Source organism: Salarias fasciatus, chromosome 1 (assembly GCF_902148845.1).
Source record: "Salarias fasciatus chromosome 1, fSalaFa1.1, whole genome shotgun sequence".
In the NCBI taxonomy this organism is placed as follows: domain Eukaryota; kingdom Metazoa; phylum Chordata; class Actinopteri; order Blenniiformes; family Blenniidae; genus Salarias; species Salarias fasciatus.
The window spans coordinates 32,559,935-32,583,724 of NC_043745.1; the positions used below are offsets into that span (position 1 = coordinate 32,559,935).

At 41.5% G+C, this 23,790-nt stretch overlaps 1 protein-coding gene across 9 annotated transcripts in view; it reads right to left on the reverse strand.

Annotated features, from left to right (window-relative positions):
* Positions 1–23,790, reverse strand: part of LOC115392472 (serine/threonine-protein kinase BRSK2-like) — a 151,771-nt gene that overhangs the window by 6,546 nt on the left and 121,435 nt on the right. For 3 of the 9 annotated variants that reach the window (XM_030097142.1, XM_030097107.1, XM_030097088.1), the window contains exons 10-19: positions 22,171–22,335; positions 21,838–21,935; positions 21,066–21,219; positions 17,480–17,539; positions 9,862–9,922; positions 5,436–6,093; positions 4,905–4,953; positions 3,316–3,439; positions 2,244–2,424; positions 148–240 (exon numbers count right to left, since the gene is read on the reverse strand). In XM_030097142.1, coding sequence (XP_029953002.1) covers positions 148–240; positions 2,244–2,424; positions 3,316–3,439; positions 4,905–4,953; positions 5,436–6,093; positions 9,862–9,922; positions 17,480–17,539; positions 21,066–21,219; positions 21,838–21,935; positions 22,171–22,335 — 1,643 coding nt within the window. The remainder of the gene's footprint in view (positions 1–147; positions 241–2,243; positions 2,425–3,315; positions 3,440–4,904; positions 4,954–5,435; positions 6,094–9,861; positions 9,923–17,479; positions 17,540–21,065; positions 21,220–21,837; positions 21,936–22,170; positions 22,336–23,790) is intronic. The other 6 variants (XM_030097115.1, XM_030097097.1, XM_030097161.1 and 3 more) reach the window with 5 other exon arrangements.

Here is a 23,790-nt window from a genome sequence, read left to right on the forward strand (position 1 = left end):
GTGGGCCGCAGGAGTGGCTGGGTAGGAGGGAGGGGAGGCTGTGAGGACGTGGAGGAAGAAGAGGAGGAGGAGGAGGAGGTGGGGCGCTGGGCGGGGACGGGGGGGAGGCGTAGTCGGGGACGAGTGGCGAGGGGGCACTCCACTTACCGGATATCTGCGGCTGGATGCCGGGCTGGTCGTTGGAGCTGAGCAGCTGAGCTTGGATGGTCTCCACCACACGTTTGAAACGTCGGCTCGGACCTGAAACCAGCGGAGCCTTGTAAAGACGCACAGAGTAACAGCACTGACCTAACCACTTTGCAATAACACTAATGGAAAAAACAGAAGCAAAAACATCATTAAGTCAGAGAACAGCAATGGAAAAAACAAAACAAAACAAAAAAAAACTCTTAATTTTGAAAGTACTGATGAATAATAGGATCATCAACAAAACAATTGGCGTACATACTGAGACAAAATCAGTATGCTTAATACTAAGGATCGACCAAGTATCGGCCGATATTGGGCATTTTTCTAATAATCGGCAACAACCTTTTTTTCCACTAATGGCCGATAAAATAAATGTATTTAAAAACGTGCTCTTTGGATCATATATACAGCCGTCTCTCTCTCTCTCTCTCTCTCTCTCTCTCTCTCTCTCTCTCTCTCTCTCTCTCTCTCTCTCTCTCTCTCTGCCTGAAGTCACTACTCTGGGCTGTGTAACAATGTCCCACCTGCAACTAAATTTTGACGCCAAAATGTTCATTTTTACTACAAATGAATATCGGTTCGACATATCGGTTATCGGTTTCCATAAGTACCAATAATCGGCATCGGCCCTAAATAAAACGCCATATCAGTCGATCCTTACTTGATACTAGAATATCATATTCATATACTGAGTTTCTGCAGTTCTTCCTGGTATTGGACTGGTCTTATACCGGTTTCCAGCTGTTTTTTGGACAGGGTTCAGGCTTATTTCTGATTAATGTTCATAGTTTATTCAAAATGGATTCCAAATCGATGCTATCAGAGTTCAATCTGGCTTATAGCAGCTTTTCAGTCCCAGTTGGGAACATTTTACTATGAATTAAAGCATCTATAAAAACTCAGATAATAAACTAAGATAAGTTAATTCATTAAATATAACCAGTGATCACCTGATCTGTAGAAAAATAATGTTTCAAATTTAAACCGAAGGGAATATTGGTTTATTTTTGTGTTATTTTTCTTGTTATAGTGTCTCTGAGTCACATTAACTTGTATTCTTTGCACCTTTTTGAAGAATCGAGAGGTCACAGAAACCCAGAGCTCTGGTTGTCCGCATTTTTTACCAGCCATAAACAGTAAATGATAAAAACCCATAAAACATGCATAAACAAAGCTGCAACATTCAGCGTGTGGGAAAGCGGCGGTGAGGAGCGACCCTGAGACGTTGAGGCTCCTGAACACGACCACTTTATAAATGTTTCATTGGCACACGTAACACAGAACCAGGCCACACCCCACACGAACCCTGTCAGCTCGGGAAAAAACATTTTATATTTCATTCGTCAAGTCATTATGAACCATTACGTCAACTGTCAACAAATACTTCAACGTAAGTGGAATTAATGAGATGCTTTGCAACACAGTTAATCATTTCACTATTTTAGGAATGAATATCCCAGATTTTTACATAAAGACGTTTATCCGGTTATTTTTCTTAATTACTCAAAGTGATTAAACAGGGATGTTTCATCGATAAAACCAGACATCACTGAATCACTGATTGTGCTTATTTGTGCCATTTCGGATGTTGTAAAGCTGAGACACAATCCCATCTGACTGTATAACGGGTAAAAACAACAAGGGGAAGCTCAATTGCAACGAAAGAAATATGTTCTTGTTCTTTGGTTGAGCTTTGCAGATTTATTACATGACCTTTGAAATATTCTCAGATTCACAGCTGGAAAGCAGTGAACCCGCAGGTCCATTAATAAAACGCTGGGGACATTATATCAAAAGCGATTACTATAATCTATCATTAACTGGGGCTTTTTTTTCTGTAGAAAAACCTCTTTTATATTCATTACTGGGCTAAATTATTTCCTTTTCCTGCTATTTTATGTTTATACCTCACTTTCAGAGAAAGTGAAAATATTTACCTTATTTAGCATATAACATCAAATGTAAAATAAAATTCAACTAAACTCATGGCAGTTGTTATGAACATTAGCAACTTTAAATCAACAAATGCTCATTGTTAATGAGAGGCGTAACACCTGACAGCAGGGTGAAGGTGACGGAGTAGATGCCATTCTCCTTGGTGGCGCTGGTGCTCTCGGTGTAGGTGATGTCCACCTGGAACTTGACCGGCTTCTGGAAAACCGTGGGGCCGGCGGTGGACTTGTACTCGGCCCGGAAACTAGTCTGAGAGATGACGCTGTGGCTCAGACTGGGAATCTGAGAGTGAGAGGGGAGGAGAGGAGGAAGGGTGTGGGGTCACTCATCCAGAGTCAACTTCAGCCAAGATGGCGGACTGGAGGTCAGGACAGGAGGCGGGGAGACGTGCGTCTGAACACGTTGAGGTGCACCGTCTATACCACTTCATGTTCACTCCATTCATCGCATCACATGTATCTGGAATCTTTTTATTACATTTTTCAAACTGACTTATTTAAGGACAGTTGATCAATTCTACTCATTCAGATTTTCTCAGTTGTTTTACCTACAGGAGATCCGGCTGGTACAAACATAGGACATACATGTTGACAACCTTTTTGGAATTGTAACAGTTCTGCACACAAAAATGAACACTGACAAACATTTTTCGCCTGATGACTTCTGCTCAAGTCAGGTTCAACTTACAGATCTTCATTCATTCTTTATATTATTTTGACAGTGTGGCATCCTCAGGAGCTGCAGGAAATATTGGAAAATTGTTGGAAATGTGCTTCATGCAAAAATAATGATGAAGACGTTTAAAATTTTTAGTCTTCCCTTTGAACTTGAGACAACACAGACTTGAGAATTTCATGGTGTTCAGATGTGGGAGGAAAGGCAGATTGAGGTCAACGTTAACGTGGAAATGCTCTGTCAGCTTATCGGTTTTGAGTTCCTCCAATTAAAGACGAAACCTACAAGGAAACGTCTCACAGTTTCTCCTCTACTGAACCACCAAGCCTGAAGTAACACCTCAGGAAACACTTCTTATCCATCCGTTTATTACTTTAATGTCTCATTAAACTTGCACAACTCATCTAAATCTCACTGTGGTGCCATTCTGTGGAGTGAGCAGGGTGCAATGGGATGAACAGTGTTAGCATTTTGAAGATGATGAAGGTGGAGACTTACAGAGAGAAAGGCGTGGACGATGTCGGCCTTAATGGAGCTCAGAGGTTTGTCTCTGATCACAATGAAAATCTGCTCCTCTTTCTCCAAGTTTATGAAGTTCCCGAACCACGACTTCTTAGCCAGCCTACAGAGGGGAGGCAAGCAAATCGTAAGTATTATTTACAAGGTGAAGGAGGTGCTTAAATCGCCAATAACAAAGATATATATATATATATATATATATATATATATATATATATATATATATATATATATATATATATATATATATATATATAAAAAAAATCTGGTTACAAAATGAAAATTTGACAAATAAAAACCAGATTTTAGAGAAAAAAATGAAGTCATACTCCCCCTGGCCTGTCATGCGTTAAACATGCCCACTTCAGTGATCTCTGAATCAGAAATAAACAGCCTCTATCTCTCAGAGCTGAGTTACCTTCAGCTGTTCTTTCATTTAAACCATTGCCATGTTCAGCATATTAGATCCAATCCTGACTAGTGTGTTTCTCCTTTTATAAGCAAGTAAATACTGGGTCAGATTAATCCATCACTGCTTAAATGCTTCACACTAGAGGCTTTCAAGGCTGCTGTTATTGAACCTCTTCAACTCTTCTTAAAAAGCCCAACTCGATCAGTGTTCAGCTTCCTTCTTTCACTTCTAAAATCCTTGGCAATTTTGTTGAGGTGTGTTGCCATTTACCTATAAATGATTTTTTGTGAGGATTTGCTCTAATTATTGAATAGAAATCCTCAAAGTAATAGCTCCAGCAAAAGATCTGCTGACCATATTTATCACCAAGTTTTGAACATGTCTTTGGGATTAAAGGAACACCACTAAACTGATTTATATCATATTATACTTATGAGACACATTCCAGTGTCTTCATATCACTGATACTTCCTGGGCTCACATTGGCATTGTTTCTGGAGTTCCTCAGGGCTCTGTGTTAGGACCCATACTTCATTACACATACTTCAAATGTATGATGACAGCTGTTTTCTGCATTCCACCCAGCAGCCACTGGGGTCAGGCACCCACAGTGTGTACTTGTCAGTTGTGGGGTTTGAACCTGAAAACCTACAGTCCCACGTCCACTCCTCTAACTCAGAGGTCATTTTCATTCATTAAGTTAGCTTGAGAAAAATGATGTTTCCTGCAGAAAAAATACAGTGAGAAGCAGAGCGATAACTTCCGATTCTACGTAGATGACGCACAGGTTTATTTATCTATGAAGCCAGATAATACCAGACAAAACATATTTGACTGAATATCATGAAGAAGTAAGATAACCAGAAAATACTGACATAAGAACAAGTTGGATCCAGAGATTTTCCACATAAAAATGAGAAGATCCAGTAATTTAATTGATTAATCTTTGCAGGTTTTATCTGTGATGATGTCGTTTCAATAAAGCAACAAAAATAAAGCTGCAACCAAAGCTGGTTGTGCCTCTCTCAAAATGTAAAAACTGAAGTAGTTTCATATTTCAAACTCATGACAAAAATCACTGCTTTCAACCTGCTGGACAGCATGTCTCATAAATAAATACACCAGTCTGTAATGTGTGTGTCGAGGAGTTACTCACTCTGGAGAGGAATCGGGGGTGAGACTGGACATGTCCTCCTGAGTGGGAACTGTGGACACAAACAGAGGTCAAAGGCTCCAATTTGTAATCTGTGGCTTTAGAGATAACTGATTTGATTTCTTCATGGAGTGCTGGCCAAGTGTAAGCAACAACATCCAGTGTAATCCTGGTTTCCTTCATTTTGTCTGGAGGGATTTCGTGGCACAGTAAAGCCGCTATGAGCAAACTACCTAAACTAAAGCAAAAAGAGGAGAAAAATGGTCAATTTTCCACCCTCAGTAATGAGGCTGTTATCTCCTTTATGACTTGGCCAGAGGCTGCAGTTCATCGTGATACTGGAGCTAAATGGAGTTATTAAGAGCTTGGAGATGATTTGCACTTCCTCCCTGGAGCTACATCGGTGTGATGCATAAACAATTTCAGTGGAATTGATTATCATCCCGATAAGAATGAGATAATATCATTAAATCTGACTGGACGGATTTATCAGGAGGAGTTTACTTTAATCCCGCTCCGTCCCTGCTCCCCTACCTTGCATTTTCCTGCGGTGGAAGCGTGGCGAGCCCAGGAAGCTGTTCTTGATGGAGTTGAGGCGCGTCCTCCAGGGCATGCCGCCGATGGAGGGGCTGGGCGGCGGCGTGGGGCTGGGCGTGCCAGCCGGGCTGTCCTTGGGCGTGTGCACCGGGGTGCCTTTGGGGGTGGGGAGAGGGCTCCCTCTGGGGGAGGGGTGAGGGGTCACCTGCGCGATGGGGACAGATTTGCCGTTGTGGTCAGGGTGGAGGTGGTGCCGGCGGAGGGGCGACATGGGGGGCACCGGCGAGAGGGGGATGGACAGTTTGGGGGGGACAGTGAGGGGAGGGTGACGCCTCACCCGGGGACTGTTGGGGATGCAGGGAGCCAGAGGCTGGCAGGGCGTGGAGGGTTCGGATTTGGGAGTGGAGGGGGTCTGGGCCGTGTTGGGGAGCGGGTTGGACCTGGTGGTCTGCAGGGGCTTCTCGGACATTCTGGGCTTGGCGGGGAGGGTCTGCGTGCGGGGGTGCATGAGGGGGGACCCCATCTTTGGCTGGAAGGAGTTGGGTGTGCGGGGCCCCACCCCGTTGAGGCGGACCTCGGGGGAGTGGGTGGGACTGCAGTTGGGGGACTGGCACAGGTCTGGGGACTGGGGCGGGATGAAGAACCGCCGGTTGGGCTGCGATCGGTCATGCACCGGTACACATGACAGCAGGTGTCAGCCAATGAGAAAGTCGGAGCAACAGCACGGGCCAGTAAAAGTTCATTCCCATTTCAAAGAAAAAAAAAAAAAAAACAGCGGGGAACCAAATGAAAAGAAGGAGCGTGGCAGATGGGTTGAGAAGTGGAGCAGGCAGGAAGTGGTGAGAGTGCAAGAAAGAAAGAAAACAGAACATGCGATTAGCACAGTGATTAGCCAATCAGGAGGCTGCAGTGGAGCATTCATGACGCATTAACAGTAGGGATGCACCGAGATCTCAACTCTCAAATGAACAGTGGCACTGAATTCAATTTGAGACACACACCTTAAATATTTCTTATTAATTTCAACTCACAAACATAAAATAATGCCACAGAGGGACACTGTTTGCATTTCAATGTGTTTGAGGGCACAAAGCAATATAAAGATTTATGGACAGTTTTTCTGTTTGACTCGGGAAAAGGCACTGGGTCATTACTTTCAGTGGCCAGGCCTGACAGAGATTGCTTTATAAGACCCACAGACACATTTGTGATCCTTCTCACTCAGATCAATCACACAAGAATTAATATCAGCAGTTTTCCAACATCAGTAAATCAAAGTTACTTTTCAAGAACAACAAACTTAACGAATGCATAACTAAACGCAAATCTACCTAAGTTTTGTAAAAAATGTGTTATTTGTACTTTATCTGTATTTTCTTTTACTGCCTCTGCATGAACTGCGGTTGCAAATTTTCACCTGAAAATCCAATGATTAGACAAAGCACCCACATGGTTCAGAAAGGAATTGGTTGATAATTTTGTTTAAATGCAGAGAAGACAAGAATCTTGCATTGGATTTCTACTTTAGGTCTGAAAAGGCTTCATATGTAGCCTATAACTACCTTATCTGTTATACTTACAGTGTGACATTGGACCTTTTTAAAACACTGCACTCCTTGTTAATTGCATTTATATAACTAATCCTATTTTTACCTCAAAAGTTAATTTATTTCATGAGGTAAAAAATGCTTTACAGGAAAAGCCTTGTTTATTTACCTGGTCCAAATTTTAGCCTGAAAATTGCACCACTTCCCAAAAATGTTGTTGAGGCGGTAAACACAAGTATAAAATGCATTTTTGTACTTGACAAACACACCATGATCAGCTTGATCACATTCAACCAAATGAGGAAAAACGAAAAAAAAAACAGTCATCAAAATGAGTAAAACCCTGTATGTCACATTGGTTAAAAAAAGCATTCATGATTACGGTCTGATTCATCGGTGCATCCCTAATTACCAGCAAGTGACCCAGCTTGAAAGCTAGCAGCTTTAGCCTGGCCCTCCAGTGCGGGAGAGCTGCCAGCGAGCATGCCCCGTGCTGACGCATGATGCTGTGGGATGAATGAGCCGATCCGAGCGGTGGCGACCCAGAGCGGGGCTCGGCCCCATCAAACAATGGAGCTGCTCGCAGAACTTCACAATAAATGTCAGAACCAGTCAGGAAAAGGTTCGTTTTAAATAACCAGGTGATGACTTCATCTCCGGTGTGATTGCAGCTACCAGGTCTAAAGCAAACATGCTGCAGAGTGTTAATGAGCTTCCACTGTAAAGAATATTTTATTGCTTCCAAATATGCCTGAAGGAGCTTCAATATCGATGTTGTAATTGTTGTGTCTGCTCATATCTGTGTTGTGTAAGTTAAATAAATGTAATGTGTGAACGCAATCAATTTTTAAGTAATGTCTTTAAAAATGAGTGAAATCGCTCAACAGTTGCTGCACTTAGAAAGTAACAACTTATTTTAATAGAATTTCATAGTGGGACGTGTTTCACAAATAAGAACATGTAGCTCCTTGTTGGAGTCACATCAGTCAGTGGGAGGAAGATGCTCTAAAATCTGAATGAAAACCAGTTTTATGAACTAATGACTATGAAAAATTGCTAGAAAAAACAGTTTCTTTTGTCATCCTAATTCTCAATATTTGCTTTGAATGACGCTCTTGTTCCCTCCTCCTTCCTATTCGCCGTTCAGTCATGTCTGTTTTTATATCCTTTGTGATTTCTTCAACTTTGAGCTGCCAGCCTGCTGTAACGTCCTTGCCTGATTTACAACATTTGAATGTCTTTCGGGTGAGTTTATTTCAGTTCAAAAACTTTTTGTGTTTCACTTCCATTCAAAACGCTCCATATATAAAGTGGAACTAAAGACAAAAATCTGCCTCCTCCTCAGTTTGCAGCTTGATAAGCAGACTATAATGTGCTGCTCGGAAGAATAAAACAATGACATTCATTTTATAAAAAGCAGTGCTTCTGCGTGTCTTTGTGAGGCGGAGGATGTTTGATGGTACACCGGCTGCGTCCTTGCTGAGGGTAACTTGTAAAAAATGCATGTCTCCATGGGAGCTGAGGGTTGATTCACACGCTGTTTGTCTCTGCTCCGTCTTCTCAGCTCTCTTCAGTTTACAAGATTCTTTTTCTCTCTCTCTCCCTCTGATGGATCGATTCCACTGCGAATCCGCAGCTGCATGAAAATCCGGCCTGCATGGACATTGATCACCGGATCTCATCTGGAGTTTGAAGGTTTTCGGCCTCAGATGGATGCGGTCCCGCTTCATCCGGAGCTCGGCGTGACGCACAGCAGTGGATTTTCAAAGCGAGCGATGTGCCTCACCTCAGAAAAAGGTAACTATAATCGCATGCTCATTCCATGCACGCTTCTAGAGTCCACAATGAAGCGGCACCCAGAGGAAGTGCAGTGATGATTAATTTAACTGAGTTATTTGCAGTGTTGTATAAGGTACTGAAGATAACTATTCAGTTTCTTGAAAAATGAACTATTAATTCCTTTGAATAGTTATCTTTTTGATCATCTCTTTAGTGAATGATTGAAATAATTCTGTAACACATTAGCTGACTTGAAGGAAGATGTTATTAAAAGGCATGTACTGTATGAACCTATTATAAGAATAAACTACAATAAGCAGCCACAGGCAAATAAACTAAAGCTAATGTAGGGTGTATTTTATGCTGCTGTCAGGAGGACTGAGTTAGTTTTAATCATTTAACCACTGCTCCTGAAAAAAAGAGTTTAGCGGGATAGTAACCATTAACAATTCAAGTTTGACTAAAGCTAACAGTTATCTCAGTGACCAGGACAAAGAGTCTATAAACTGTTTTCATCAAAGCAAATCATAACAAGTCCTCTGAAACTTAAGCAACTTATTCATTTATTAATAGTGATTAGCTACTTGTGTTATCAGAAAATAGACTTTAAAATTAAAATAAAGCATTGTGGCCGAAACTCGACCACATTCCTGCTGTTGCTCTGTAATATAAAAGTGCTATTACCAAACTAAGCTTTCACTAACCATCAAAATGTGAAGGATTGGAGCAATTTAAGTGTTTTCTGATGTGACAGGACAGGCTGGCCATTTGTTACCATGACTTTTATAACAGGATGAAGACCAAGCTGATTTTTTGTGATGTGAAAGGCTTCCAGTTTGACCTGAAGAATCCAAATTGTGGGGATTTTCTCAATATCTGCCTCTGCTGTGCGTCCCACAGGCTCCGGATGAAGCCCACAGCGGCGAGAGCTGCTGATGACAGGTTGAGGTGAATGGACCCGTGTGTGTGTGTGTGTGTGTGTGTGTGTGTGTGTGTGTGTGTGTGTTATGTGTGCGCCAGCAGAGCCAGTCAGCAAGCCAGTGAGGTGCAATGTGGGGAAAAAAGAAAAAAACTGCAGTGAAAGAAGCGACACTTACCCGAGGGCTGCTGAGAGGGCTGGTGGACAGACCGGAGGACGCCCCGCTGATCGACCGCGACCTGCACACACACACACACGTACACGCACGCATGCGCACGCACGCGCGCGCGCGCGCGCGCACACACACACACACACACACACACACACACACACACACACACACACACACACACACACACACACGTGGACTTTAACTTTTCGTGCACAGAGACATAATTTTTGTTGTTTTATCCTGAGATTTTTCACAAACACACATTCTCTCATTCAATTAAATCAAACGAACCACGTTTCATGTTATTTGTGGCGTCCGAACCACAAGGACCCCATTGTTTATTTCTACTGTACCTTTTTTCTTTATTGTGCTCAGATCAACAGTTTTGATGAAACTTAAAGGTGCATTAAGGAGTTTTACAACCTTAAAAATACTTATTTTCCACCATAAATATGTTACACATTGTTAATGATGTGAACAATGTGCCCTGACATATTCATTACAAGTACCTCTAACAGCTGAAAGTCACAGTGCCGGTCTGGCACCAGAATTTTTTTGGGAGAATTTGAAAGGAATGACGTAATGCGCGCTCCGGCTGTTAAGTTTCGTTTTGTCCGCCATTACTCCGCCAGATGCTTAGTGAGCAACAACTGAGCAGGATCTTCCAGAAAGTAAGAAAAGACTGGCTTCTAGCACTGCCACAGCTCCAGCACAGACTCCACCAGGTAAAAGAAACTTAAATCTTATTTGAGCGCTACTAAATGAGCGAGGAAGGAGTTCCCCTCTTCTGTGCATGCGAGCCACAGGCACGAGTTTTTCACTAAGCTGCATTACACCCAAGGCCTGCAGGGGGCGCTGTTTCGCATAAAACGTGCAAACTCCTTAATGCACCTTTAAAGCTAGGGTCGGCGATCTTGGAAAACTAGCATGTAGCACGAATGTAGCATCTCCCAAGGCTCCGCCCAGCTCCCACCTGTTGGGAGCGAACGCACTGGACGCGGAAGCGCCACGCGCACAGAGTTGTGATGTTACTAACCTTTCTGACTGCCCGCACACAACGCGCATAGGAGCGCAGCGCGCCCGCTCCGCTTTGTTCTATTTTTCACGCGAGCGCCTTGGCAACGTGCGCGCGCACTGAACCAGGGCCAGTGCACGCCATTGAAATGTACGCGCAGGGGGCTGGTAGAACGGCGAAGAGATTTGATTGGTTCCTTAAGAGCGGTCCGCGCCTTACGATTGGTCGGAGTTTTTACACTCCTTTGGCCGCTACAGTGGTCAGATTTTTTCCGCACCTTTTTCCGTCCACATAATGTATTGACTTCTCCCAGAGGGCGAGGAGCATTTCACTCAGTATGACAAAAAGTGCTTTTGGACAACATCGTCTACCCTAGCTTTAAGCGCTGTTCACACGATGTTTTCAAGTGAAAATGTAAAATGTTCATTGCCTTCTGGGGGTCTGCCAACAAATCAACTGTGAGTCATGTGTCATGACTCACAGGCTCCATTCTCATTGGACTTGGTTGGTCATACTATTTTACATCTGCTCCTCATTGCAAATGCTTAATATATTGCTCTCTGTACCAATCTATGTGTGATTTTATTAAAAAAAAAAAAACAAAAAAAACAAGCAACACAGCCCCTGCTAGCGGCCCTACATGAAAACTACATCGTGTTCAGCATTTCTGCCGTTTTCTTATAATTTTTTGAAAGCATTGCTGTGTAAACGCGAAACACCTCTGAAATGAAAAATGAAAAAAACTATGCATTTTCACTTGAAACATTGTGCAAACGAGGCCTTGGCATAGTTTAAAAAACATTTTTCTGCCTCAGAGCTCATATTGCCATATAAAATTCTTCCCATTGTTCCATGTCTTTGTTTTGGTTGATGATTTGTTCAGCTGACTTGACTCTTTGAAACTGAAACAATACCTGAAGCTATTAATTGTTTGGACAACATGGCACACACAATGAACACACACACACACATACACACACACACACAGAATGTTAGCTCTGGTTTCAGAAAAAAAAAAAAAAAAGAAAAAAGAAAAAAACCTTGCCTCCCAACTCATTTCAGTGAAGAAAAAAAAGACAGACCATGAACATGAACCATGTCCTGCATTAACAACAAACTGTATAGACATTTCACACACAGACACACACACACACAAACACTGAGCCATCCCTTCATTGTAAAATTCATTAGCTTTGCTTATTTTTCCTCTGTTCATGAGTTTTATCATTTTTCATTTACGTTCCATTAATTTTCCATTCTTTCCTTCTTCTCAATCTAGCGCCAGCCAAAATGTCGTTACGCTGCATGCATGTGAACACACATGCTGCTTTTGATGCTTATGGGGACCGTGGGGTTAATAGGTCTGAATCAAAATTCTGCTAAATATTAATGGTTTTATAGTGAGCCTTTTTACATGTAAACACACCCTGAAAACCGTGACACTGGTTAGGCGTTCTGGTTTCTTGATGCTTATTGAAATGTCACGCAAACACAACATCTTCCATCAACTTACATTAATCTACTGAAGATTTAATGTCACATAACTGTGACTTCTACCTTGGAGCGCTAAGCATTCCCATATCTGTAACTTTGGTTACAGTTATGGGAATGTGTTTGTCCTCACGGGGATGACGAGTCCCCATCAAGTGGGTTTTTACACAGCTTCAGGCCGCCATGACTTTGATTTACAAACAAAAACAGTTTGAGATGAAAAATGAAAACAGTAAATTATGATTAAATATGCTTGACGACACTCACACACACACACACACACACACACACACACACACACACACACACACACACACACACACACACAAATTAGATTTCACAAACAGCTGTGTTGTCGTCACATGAGACGGTGGAGCGCATGGTGACGATGCCAGCTTCAGTCTCTCTGGTATTAATGACCCTGACATTCATATATTCATCACAAAAAATGAATATAAAACCTGAAAAGTTTTTTTTAAATCAACTTTCGTCCTAACCTAAATGATCACTGATACATTTAATGTCTCATCCTCTCATTTATTGGTAAGTAATATATCTCACTTTCACAGCATCATGGTAACCTAATGGCTTTTTTTTCTGTGTAGATACTCTTTAACTCTTCACCTTAGATGTCGATTTTTTTTTTTGGTTTTTTTTTTTACTAGCCTTTCACTCTGACAAACTGAGTCCGCCAAGGTCTGCAGTACACATTGGCTTCAAAAACAACAACATTCAATTGTATTTGTGTGCTGATGTTGCACAGGTGAGTGTGGAATTGGTGTTTCTCTCGACTTATCAAAAGCGTTTGACACTATTGATTTTAACATTTGATTAGGAAAGTTGGAGCACTGTGGTGTCAGGGGCTTAGCGCTCCGTTGGTTCAGAAGCATAAAGCGGCAGACAGCAATATGTGCACGTAAAGGATAATATATCTAACTGTAAAGCCATTAATTGTGGGGTACCTCAAGGGTCAATTTTAGGCCCACTTCTTTTTCTAATTTATGTAAATGATTTTTCAAATTCTTCTTCAGAAATTTGTCTTTGCATATGACACAAATTTATTCCTATCTCACAAAAACCTGGATCAACTTCAAAACATTGTAAATCAGGAATTGGATAAAGTTGACACCTGGTTTAAATGTAATAAATTATCATTGAACATAGTGAAAACCAAATTTATCATATTCCGCTCAAGTAGACGTCGGAAAAGCCTTGGAAATGTACAAATTAAAATAAGCAATTGCGTACTTGAACGAGTTGAATTTATTACACTTCTTGATATCCAAATTGATGAACATTTAAACTTCAGCAAACATCTTGATTACCTAACAATGAAACTATCGAAATATGTTGGCCTTTTTTTTTCAAGGTGAGACATTTTCTTCCCTTTGAGGCCCTTCTGACTCTATATAGGTCCCTATTTGAACCTCATCCAAATTATTGTAACATCACATGGTGTAATACTTACCCAAGTTACCTCCTTGAAAAATATAATGGAACCCCGATGAGCTGACGGCTTATTTATGTCTTCTGAAGCCCATGAGTAATCTGTATGTAATAATTTGTTGATGTGTGTTTATGGCTAATGATTGAAGCAGACATTGTTGTCATGTACAGGTAGGATTAGTGTAGGGTAGGTAATAGTTTAGGTAATTGTAGGTTGAATGTGATTTTCTGTGCTGAATGTAAAATTCTTTTTCTTAAATGCTGTAAGGGCCCCGTCAATAAGCATTGGTCTGCTTCCAAGGGTGTCCCTAGCTACAAAATGTATTATTCTCAAATGTACAGTATGTCTCTATGTGACATTTTTGTCATTTTGAAATTTGAAATAAATTTGAAATTTGAATTTTGCATTACAGTTTTCTCGTAGTGCTGGCAGACTGACTGCGTATATAGTGTGTGTATGGTCACGCAAAATCGGATTGATGCCGTACAGTAGTGTAGAGTAGGCGGAGGGATTATGTCGAGATGGCGCTCTGTTCTCTGTTTGTCCTGATCTTGTTTACATCTTGCATCGTTGCAGAAAGTGGGCGGATTACCCCGCATGATCGCAGATGCATGTGTAAAACAGTATAAAAAGCCAGGTAAATGGTCACACTTAATCATCGTTGATTATTCGATTTGGCGTTGTTCATTTTCCTATGGCTGTTTACCATCTAGTATAATTTAAGAATGACTACGCAGTGATCTCGCACATTTCTGACTCTTGCTGTACATTGCAGATAGATCTCGGATAGATCTGTGTGGGAGCCACTCAACCACAGTTCGCCAGGTTGAGTTTTCCCTCCAACGTCCCTCTAGGGAAAAAAGGAGTTTTTCCTTTTGACAGTGGCTGATGCTTCCTCATGTGGATCTGTTGGGTCTTCTATGTAAAAGTGTCGAGAAATGACTATGTTGTAACTGGCGCAATATAAACAAAGCTGAACTGAATTGGATTTCAGGATGGAAGCCCCCAAAGAAATGACACGCTAGATTACTGACTGAAAGACATACTTGGTAAAGAACCCAGGCCTCTTTTTTAACGGGAGTCAGCTTATCCCTTTTCCACCTCCATCACTAATCACCACAAAACACAGCTGGCTATATTTTCAGAGTACTAATGGCTGGTAGAAGACAGATTGATTAACAGATTCAACATTGTGATTGTGGATTACCACACTGGGTCTTTGATCATTTTAGCCAAGTGGAATTAGCATAATTTACCAAGAAACAGCATGCTAGCAGTAATAGGGGGAGTGAATCATCATGTATGGACAAGCTGATTTCTTTTTTTTTTAATTCACTATCGGTGTAAGTAAAGACTGAGATCACTGCACATCCAGCTGGGGAGGCGAGTGTGCCAGATATTAATCTCACAGAGAATCAGCAGGTAGCTCACATGTTTACATCAATTGGCAAACCATGGCGAAAAGCCAGACTTACCAATACATAACATTTTCACTGACTTATCGAGGTTAAATTCTCTATTTTAAAACTTTACCTTGTGTTTGTATTTGTAGTTCTCAGTCACTGCATCTCTTCCACGTAATGGCTTCACACTGTACCTTTTCTTTTACACACATTTAGCAGTTTTATCTGCCACCGAATCTTTTAATCTATATATCAATAATCAAAAAGGCCTTGTGGTCTGAAAAAAATCGATTATCGATTAATGATCAAACAATCTGGGTGCTGATTTGGTGTAATGCTGATCAGAGTCACACAAGCTGCAGATGCAGCTCTGGCTGATGTGGAGGAGGAGCTTGAATGGTCTCCAGCACGTTCACAGCGGCTCCATTAGCGACGATGAGGAAACTCTCCACGCCGTCAGCCGCTCCACAAGAGGAGTTTCTGTTGCAGCATGCAGCTCATTAACTGTGACACCCATCCAGCCGCACAATCAGGAAGCCGGGGCCGGCTCCTCTTTGAAATCTTGAAAATTAATTCCCGCCTCGTCGGCAGTGATGAAGTGGGGAACGCAACAAGCTTCATTTTTACGGATCTCGCCAATTAGATGACGAGCGGGATAAAGGGCTATTCAGCTCGACTGTAAGGCCTCATTTCCATCCCCTGTTTGTGCTCCATCTGCATTCCTGGCAATTAATTCATGCTAATCTCCATACAGGCCGCAAATCCAAAGACAAACTGCACCCAACCCCCTCGCTCTGCAAGGTCAGCCGCACGGGGAGGCCGCACCAACAACAAACAAGTGTAACCCCCCCCCCCCCACTTCGCAAAACACACACCAACCAAAAACACACACACGCACAGTGACGATGGGGAGTGAAGATGTTTAGTAGGAGGGAGGAGGAGAGAAGAGGAGGCAGGAAGCTGACCTAAAAAACAGTTTTCGCCTCCCGCGGGCTGCAGGAGGGAAGTCAGCGCAGAAAGTGGCTGCAGCGAGGAAAATGTGCTGATTTCATATACAGAATAGCATGCTTCCTTTCTCCTGCAGTTTTTAGAGTCATTATCTTTTAATTCAGTGTCTGTCGATGTTGATGTCGGTCGCTGGATGCATCGGACAGCCGTAGTTTATTAAGGCCACATTGCATATGCAGCAAAGATGAAGGTTCAGCACTTTGCTGCACGGCTGCCATTATAATATCGCTGCTTCCTGCAACAACGTTTCCATTAATATGAGCTCCTTCTATCATAATCAGATTCTAAATTGTCACACTGTACACAAGACGTAATAGCTGGCAGACAAAGACGTCTTTAAAAAAAACATTACTGCAGCATCCACACTCAAGATTGAGCAGGAGAAAAAAAAATGAAAAAAAGCTGGCAAAGAAGGAAATCCAAATGCAAGTATTTAGAAAAATTATATTTAAACAATTTTTCAAGCAACAAACTAAAGAAAAATAACATTCAAACATTTCATTTTTAAATATTTTAACATGTGCTTAAGAAAACTGAAAAAAAACAAAAAATATATAATTAAATACAAATAATAACTACATAATATAATAATATTAGCAATCTAAAAGTAAATGAAAAATCAGAACAAAATTACCTTTATAAGTCATATAAATCAGCAAAAAAAGATTAGCAAAAATAATTATAAAAAAATATTTCATGGAAACTGAATAAACAGAACTAGTGTAAATGAAAAATGTACAAAACATTACTATAAAATAATTCTTCCTATTGTCTAGATGTGATTTTACACCATTTAATCTGGTTTTAATCGCAATTACAAACAAGTATCCATATAAGTCCAAACATGATGTGTTATTAAAGGTTATCGGCTTCTGTACTGATACGAGAACACAGCAAAAAGCTCAATCTGAATGTTTTATCCTTCTAACATATCAAATATGTTGATCAGAGTGGATCCTAATGCTTATTTCTGGAAAGATTTATAATTTGCTCCACCATGTAACAGATTGGATTCATGAACATTTATCAACCTTTGAACTTTGATCTTTGTGATTTTTTGCTGTTTCTTGTTAGAAATACATTTCTTAGTAAAAAGACTCTGTAATGGTTAATGTGACACAGAAAGACACTTGTTAGTAAATGAGAACAACATGTAAAAAACCTCCAGTGATGAACACGAACAAAGGGGTAAACAAATGGAGAGAAAGGAAAACTAATAGACAGAATAAATGAATGGAGATCAAGGGAGCAGACCAATACCTTTCCTCCTTGCTGCAGTTAGCGTTTGTGATATCCAAGCTTTTACTGAAAACAGATTTGCTAAAAAAGGGGCAGACAGAAAATAAAGAGACAGACAGAAAGGCAGTCACATAAGGGGAATTCTAACGAATGGCATGCAATACTCCAAAATCAAACTTAGCACTGTAAAATAAAGAAAGAAGAAAGAAATACACCATGAAACAAATCAAAGGAAACATGCAGAGGTCGAGAAATCAGAAGACCAAAAAAAGAAGAAGAACAAGAAGGAGAAGAAGAAGAAAGGAGAATCACGTTCATGGGGCATGCTCGAGTCGGTGGGACATTAACCTGCTACCTTACCGTGCACAAACAATGCATTTTATTGCCATATTTACTCTGGGACTTGTGTAAACACAGTAAAGCTGAGCTTCGTGTTCTCTGCTGAATCACTGCTCGCCTGGAGGATTCCCCAGAATTAAGAGAACAGAAGCTGAACAGGTTTTCCAGCAGCGCTGAAACAAAGCAGCGGACTCCTGCTGGGCCGCGCTGGAAACACGATAAGGAGGCACAATTCAATCCACTCTAACTTTACTCAACCAAATTATGATCCAACTGTGCAACTTAAAACTTGAGAATGTAAATACAACAACGGGGGCTAATGAGTTTAATTTCACTCATCAGTCACATACACAGAAGAAAAAAAAACTTTCAGGAAAATCTCTCTAAGACTTCATATTACAAATACAAACAATACAGCTAGGAATATTTTAACTTGTTGTGCATTTGTTCATACGTTCATTCATAACTGGGAAATGGGAAAACCCTGACATCCAAGTGGGAATAATGCATGAAAGATGTCAAACAGGAAACTCTCTACTGGGAAAATCAATCTGTGATAAACTGGCGCTTTCATTTATCAGTCATTTTATTAACTTGTCCTGCTTATTTAGGTAGCGACCTAGAAAACAATTTCAGTAATTGAAATTGTGCACAGTTAGTTCATAGAATACATCTTAAAGGCGTTTCTTGCTTGTGTTGGTGTGTATGATTGATCACGTTGTTCCATTTTCCCACAGACTTTAATAGGACTGCTTTGCTACTTTTTCCACATTTTCTTCAAATTGTTCTGGTGAAAGTTAAAGCATTAAAACTACAGTGGTGCTATTAAATATTCTAACAATACAAAAATATTTTAGCCACTTCAAACTGGTTTAATTTTTACATTCAGAGCTTCCCTGCAACTCTCACTCTTTGTGGAAGCACCAGCAAGCTCTGTAAAGCAGTGGTAGTATAATAAAAACAAGCTTATATTGATGTTTTATTCAGTAGGTTTTCATCTAAGTGGCTAAAATGCGCTCTGTCGCTGAGCCTTGAGACAGCAGCATGCTGCTTAGCCTCTGGGTCCGACTGTGTTTGTGCTGTGAAAACCCCCTGGGAATGTTTTAATTTGAATTGTATTTACATTTTCAACAAATAACGGGTGGGTTTACATAAGCTATTGCAGCAAATACCTAAAAAAAGGTGGCCTGGTGTCATGAATCATGAATTTAAATCACCAAACTCTAACGTTAATACTGATTAGGATACTTTATGAAAAGTTAGATGTTGTATTATAAATATTCAAGTTGTAACAAAGATGCCACTTTTTAAGGAAAAAATAATGTGTATTAAGCAATTAGTCATAGAACAAACTGTAAACAGACCTGGATTTGGTAGATTATTTCTTTTTTCAATTAATCTAAGAGTGTTTATTTCCTTTTTAAACATTTATGAGGAAGAAGCATTTGTGGGATGAGTAACAGAGCTGAGAATGTGGGTTCAATGAAAAATGGACCTATTCTTCTGACGAATGCAAAACATTCACAGGCTTTCAACAATATGACTCCAACTCATTATTTACATTGAACAGTTTTAGAAAAAAAGGTTTCATTTGCTAAACCGAGAACAAATACATCAAAACATAAATAGAAGGAGAAAATTTGAATTCTAGGTTTGGGAGAGAAAACCTTAGATGAAATATATATTTTTTTCTCTTTAAACGCAAATGTGTTATTTTGTGTCATGTGTTATTTTTAGCTCTGACACCACTACTGTCTAAGTCTGAGCCAGTCTTCTTCTTTGGTTTGAAACAGCACAGGCTGTGCTGCATTAGCATGAACCGTCCTGTCTTCAGGGTTTCCTCACTCTCGCCAGGCTGCTCCGTGGCTGCTGATTATTTCCACTCTGACTGAACTCACGTCTGCAGAATCAGGTGGAAATGACTGTGTGTGATCAGTCCAAGCCTCAGGGTCACATTAAATAAAGACTTTCATGTGGATTTCAGCTGTATTCGTTTGCCTTGTAACTGACCCGCTGTGGTTTTTATTTTTTTCTCCCAGCCGACTGCTGAGCACACAGGCTATGAGTATTTTCAGAACTGATGACTCACAGGTCTGCTTTTGACCTGCTGAACTCAAGATAAAAATCTTAAATGGCTACATTCGTATCAACTCTTTCTGAATTTTAACAGCACCTTATGATTAAAAAAAAGAAGAAGAAAGAAAAAGTCTTTTTTGAACCAGATATCAAGGCTGATCCAGGAGGAGGTGGAAGGTAAAAGGCTGTATATTTGCATTTTAGAATAATTGTGTAACCAGTTCTTAAAGGAATGCAGATTTGGGACAAAGTTTTAAAGCTCATCAGAACCTTTGAGGAGCTTCTACTGGTTACTTTCATGTAATGTAAAGCTGCGGATGCATGTGTCGGTCATTTAAACTTCAGTTTGATTGTTTATCTTATATTTAATCAATCTTTTTCCTCTTTACGTTTACAAACTTTCCCTCATTTTCATTCCTCTATTTGATTCCCTCACTTTTAAAGGAGAAAAAAAAGAATAAAGGGAAGTCTGGAAAAGAGAACAGAAAACGAAGAGATGGGCGAGGGAGGCAGGAAGTAAGAAGAAAGGAAGGGATCTTGTGATATCGGAGCAGGTCTGGAGTGCAGCTGGTGGTTTTAAAGATGCGGTCAGACCAGAGTACCCTGCACCTCCTCCCTGCAGTAAAACTCCTGCTCAGTGCAGCATTAAACCGGACAGATGTACTTTCAGGGCTGCAGCTTCTGGAGCCGGATGCCTCCTTGTCCACTTTGACCGCATGCCTCATGCTCACACTTTACACACACGCCACGCACAGACCTGAAGAGACGCGCTCATGCATTTTAACAGCCGGGATGGTTTTCAAAGCCACAGCTCAGAGCGGCACCATTAGTCTCCGACAGAGTCTGAGAACAGGCCTGGTGTGATGTGTACTGTACATCCTGAACCAACAGAGACAGAAGAACGGCTCATGTATTTAACCGCAGTTCAATGAAGCAGGAAAAGACTGGCAGCAGAGGAGAGACCTGCTGGAGAGCAGACAGGCTTTCCAGGTGAGGAAAACAGAGAAACTCCAATGGACCCCTGATGAGGCGCACCGTTTTTACCAGCGAACTGCGATTAAATACAATATTTATCATCACTGATAATCCATCAGGAATCACCAACAGCACGCTGTACGGCAGCAGGACCTCCGGGGCGGCCCGGAGACGCGTCTGTTCTGACATGCACGCCGACGCCGTGTCCGCGTCTCACCTCTGCCCGTGGGTGGCCATGTCGATGGCTCGCCGCACCGGGACGGGGGAGCCGCCCTCCGTCACGCTCAGCACCTCCATGGACTTCCTCTCCGGCCTCCGCTTGCCGTGGCGGCTCAGCATGGGCGAGTCCACGCGCTTCCTGGGAGGGTCTGCTGAGCCGCGTCAGGACGAGCCGAGGTCACGGCGGTGGGGGGGGGGGGGGGGGGGGGACAGACGAGAGACCGATCAGAAAACCAAATCATCCAAACTCTACACCACTCAGGCTGCATTAATGCGGCTGGAAGGTTAGAAGTTGAAGCAAAGTCACAACCCAGAGAGGTTGGTGTGATTCTTCATTTTAAAGTGCAATGAATAATTCACTGGAAAATACAATAAATCAGAGCAAAGCCAAGTGCTTCACAATCCCAAAACCATCCATTATGCATTCTGTGCGTAATGGTGCAACATTTGGGAAGTGCATACTAATGCAGACCTGCTTTTATATTTAGACTTTATAGGAATCCTGTGAGGACCTTGTTTAGTTTTGTCCTTCGGTTTGTCAGAACCAAGTTCAGACGTGTCTCTGATTAACATCAATTATAAACTCGTTTTCCAGACATTATGTGACGGCAGAATTCAGATATGTCAACATGTGTCACATGTTTCTTCACTATATTTGTTCAAAATGGAGCTGAAACATTTTCTGACTTTAAAAAAAATAAATTTCTTGGGCTGAATCCTGTGTTTGCTGATCCGGTTGTGTCTGAGCCAGAGATGCTGGACTGGCCTACCGATCTCATTTCTTGGCGGCAGGTTCTGGTCCTCGTGGCTCGGGTACCGCTCCTTCCGATCCAGCAGCAGGAAGTAGATCATCTTCTCCTGGTTGTCACTGAGGAGAGAAGAGCGTCGGCGAGAGGAGCCGGACACAAAGACGCTCCATCATCGTGCGACACGTTAAATAGAAGAATTCATCAAACTGACAATTTCTCAAGCCGTCTCATACGTTTCCGCTGATGCATCTCGCCGCTCTTCTTCATCCGCACCCCTCCTCCCCTCCCTGCCAGTCTGCTTCCACTGCACTTTTTTTTAAAACCTCCCCCCATTCAGCCATCCCAGCCACTCACTCCTCAGACAGGAGGTCTTTGGTCAGCTTCTCCTTGTCTCTGAAGCAGCCCAGAGAGTGCATGCTCTCCAGGACGTCGGGGTCGATCTCCTCGGCGGCGGCCAGCGTCCTGATGGCCACCTTCCTCGGGACGGGCTGCTCCGGCTCGGGCTCGTTCTTTCCAGCTCTGCAACACCAGGCATTACAGGTTTCTATCCTAGCAAGAAAACTTAGTATTTTGTGCAAACATTGTGGAATGTTACACCTGAGGGGCTTTGATGGAGGTCGGGGGGGCTTTAGATGCAAGTTACGATAAAAAGTAAAACAATTTATAAACATGTACAGAGGGAGCAGGTCTTCATCCAAACACCTATTTATCAGTACTATTATCAATTTGTTGATTTAAGCTGCAGAAAAAAATAAATCATTGACGTCAGTCGCAACCAAGTCTCTTTTCTGACTCTGAAAGATTTGTTTGTAGAGTTGTTATTCGGTTGCATTACAAGTGTAATCTAAAAGACAGAAAATAGGTCCATCCATCATGTTTATTCCACCAGCTGAACTTTAATAAGCCACTCGGGTTTCAGCTAAAATGCAACGGGACGTCAAAAGGTCCATATCTGGAACAGTAAAACACAAAATAGCTCCAAAAATGAATTTCACAATCAAGTACTGTTACACAACAATCCAGGCAAGCTCTTCAAATTCAAGCCGGAAAATGTGGATTCCAGCTTAGACAGAGTGGGTTTCAAACGCACTTTAGAAGCCCAGCTAATGTGGATACTGGAAATCTAATTTTTTTCAAGTGGACTGAATGATTGTTGATTGTGATTCGCCCTACAGAAATGGAGCAGGAGAGTTCAGATGGTGAATAATTCATCCCGACATCTGCTGATCATAGGAAGTATAACAGCGGCAACATGGTGCGGGATTAGAGGATGTCAGTGTAGGCTGGAGTAAATGGTGAGATCAGGTAAAGGAACACAACTAAAACCGGGCCACAAATGGCTCCAATGAGGTTCGTCAAACCAGCAAGCAAACCGCAAAAACTTTAAGGAAAACGCAGATTTTTCTCTCAACAGTTTTTTATGAGTAGCAGACACAAAACCACACTGAGGTCTGAGATGAGATGCTGGTAATGATGACATGAACGATGAAAGATGGAGACATTTTCATCACATACGCTCACAGCAACGGTAACAAAGATTTCAGTTTAAAAATGAAGGATCACGATTTTATTTATATTGGCCCAGTCAAGGTTAAACTGGGCTGAATGTGGCCTCTGAAATAATATTGATTTTCCAACCTTGGACTAAAACATGCCAAACATACATTTGTTCTTGTTCGCACATGATGTCTGACCGTGCAATTTGGCATCCATTATGCAAAACCTTAGTAAGTCAAGTGTGTGGAATTTGCATGTTCTCCCTGTGCATGTGTGCTTTTTGTTTCCAGGTTTTTCCACTTGCTCAAACAATAAAACGCCATCCATGAGTTAAGTCTGAATGGAAGAACACTACACACTGTTAATCAATAAAATAATGTTTTGGGGGTTTTTTTAATTTATTTTTTTCAGAGCTCTACAAAAACAATATTCACAACACATATCTTTCATTTTTATTCTAAAGTGAGAAAACATTGC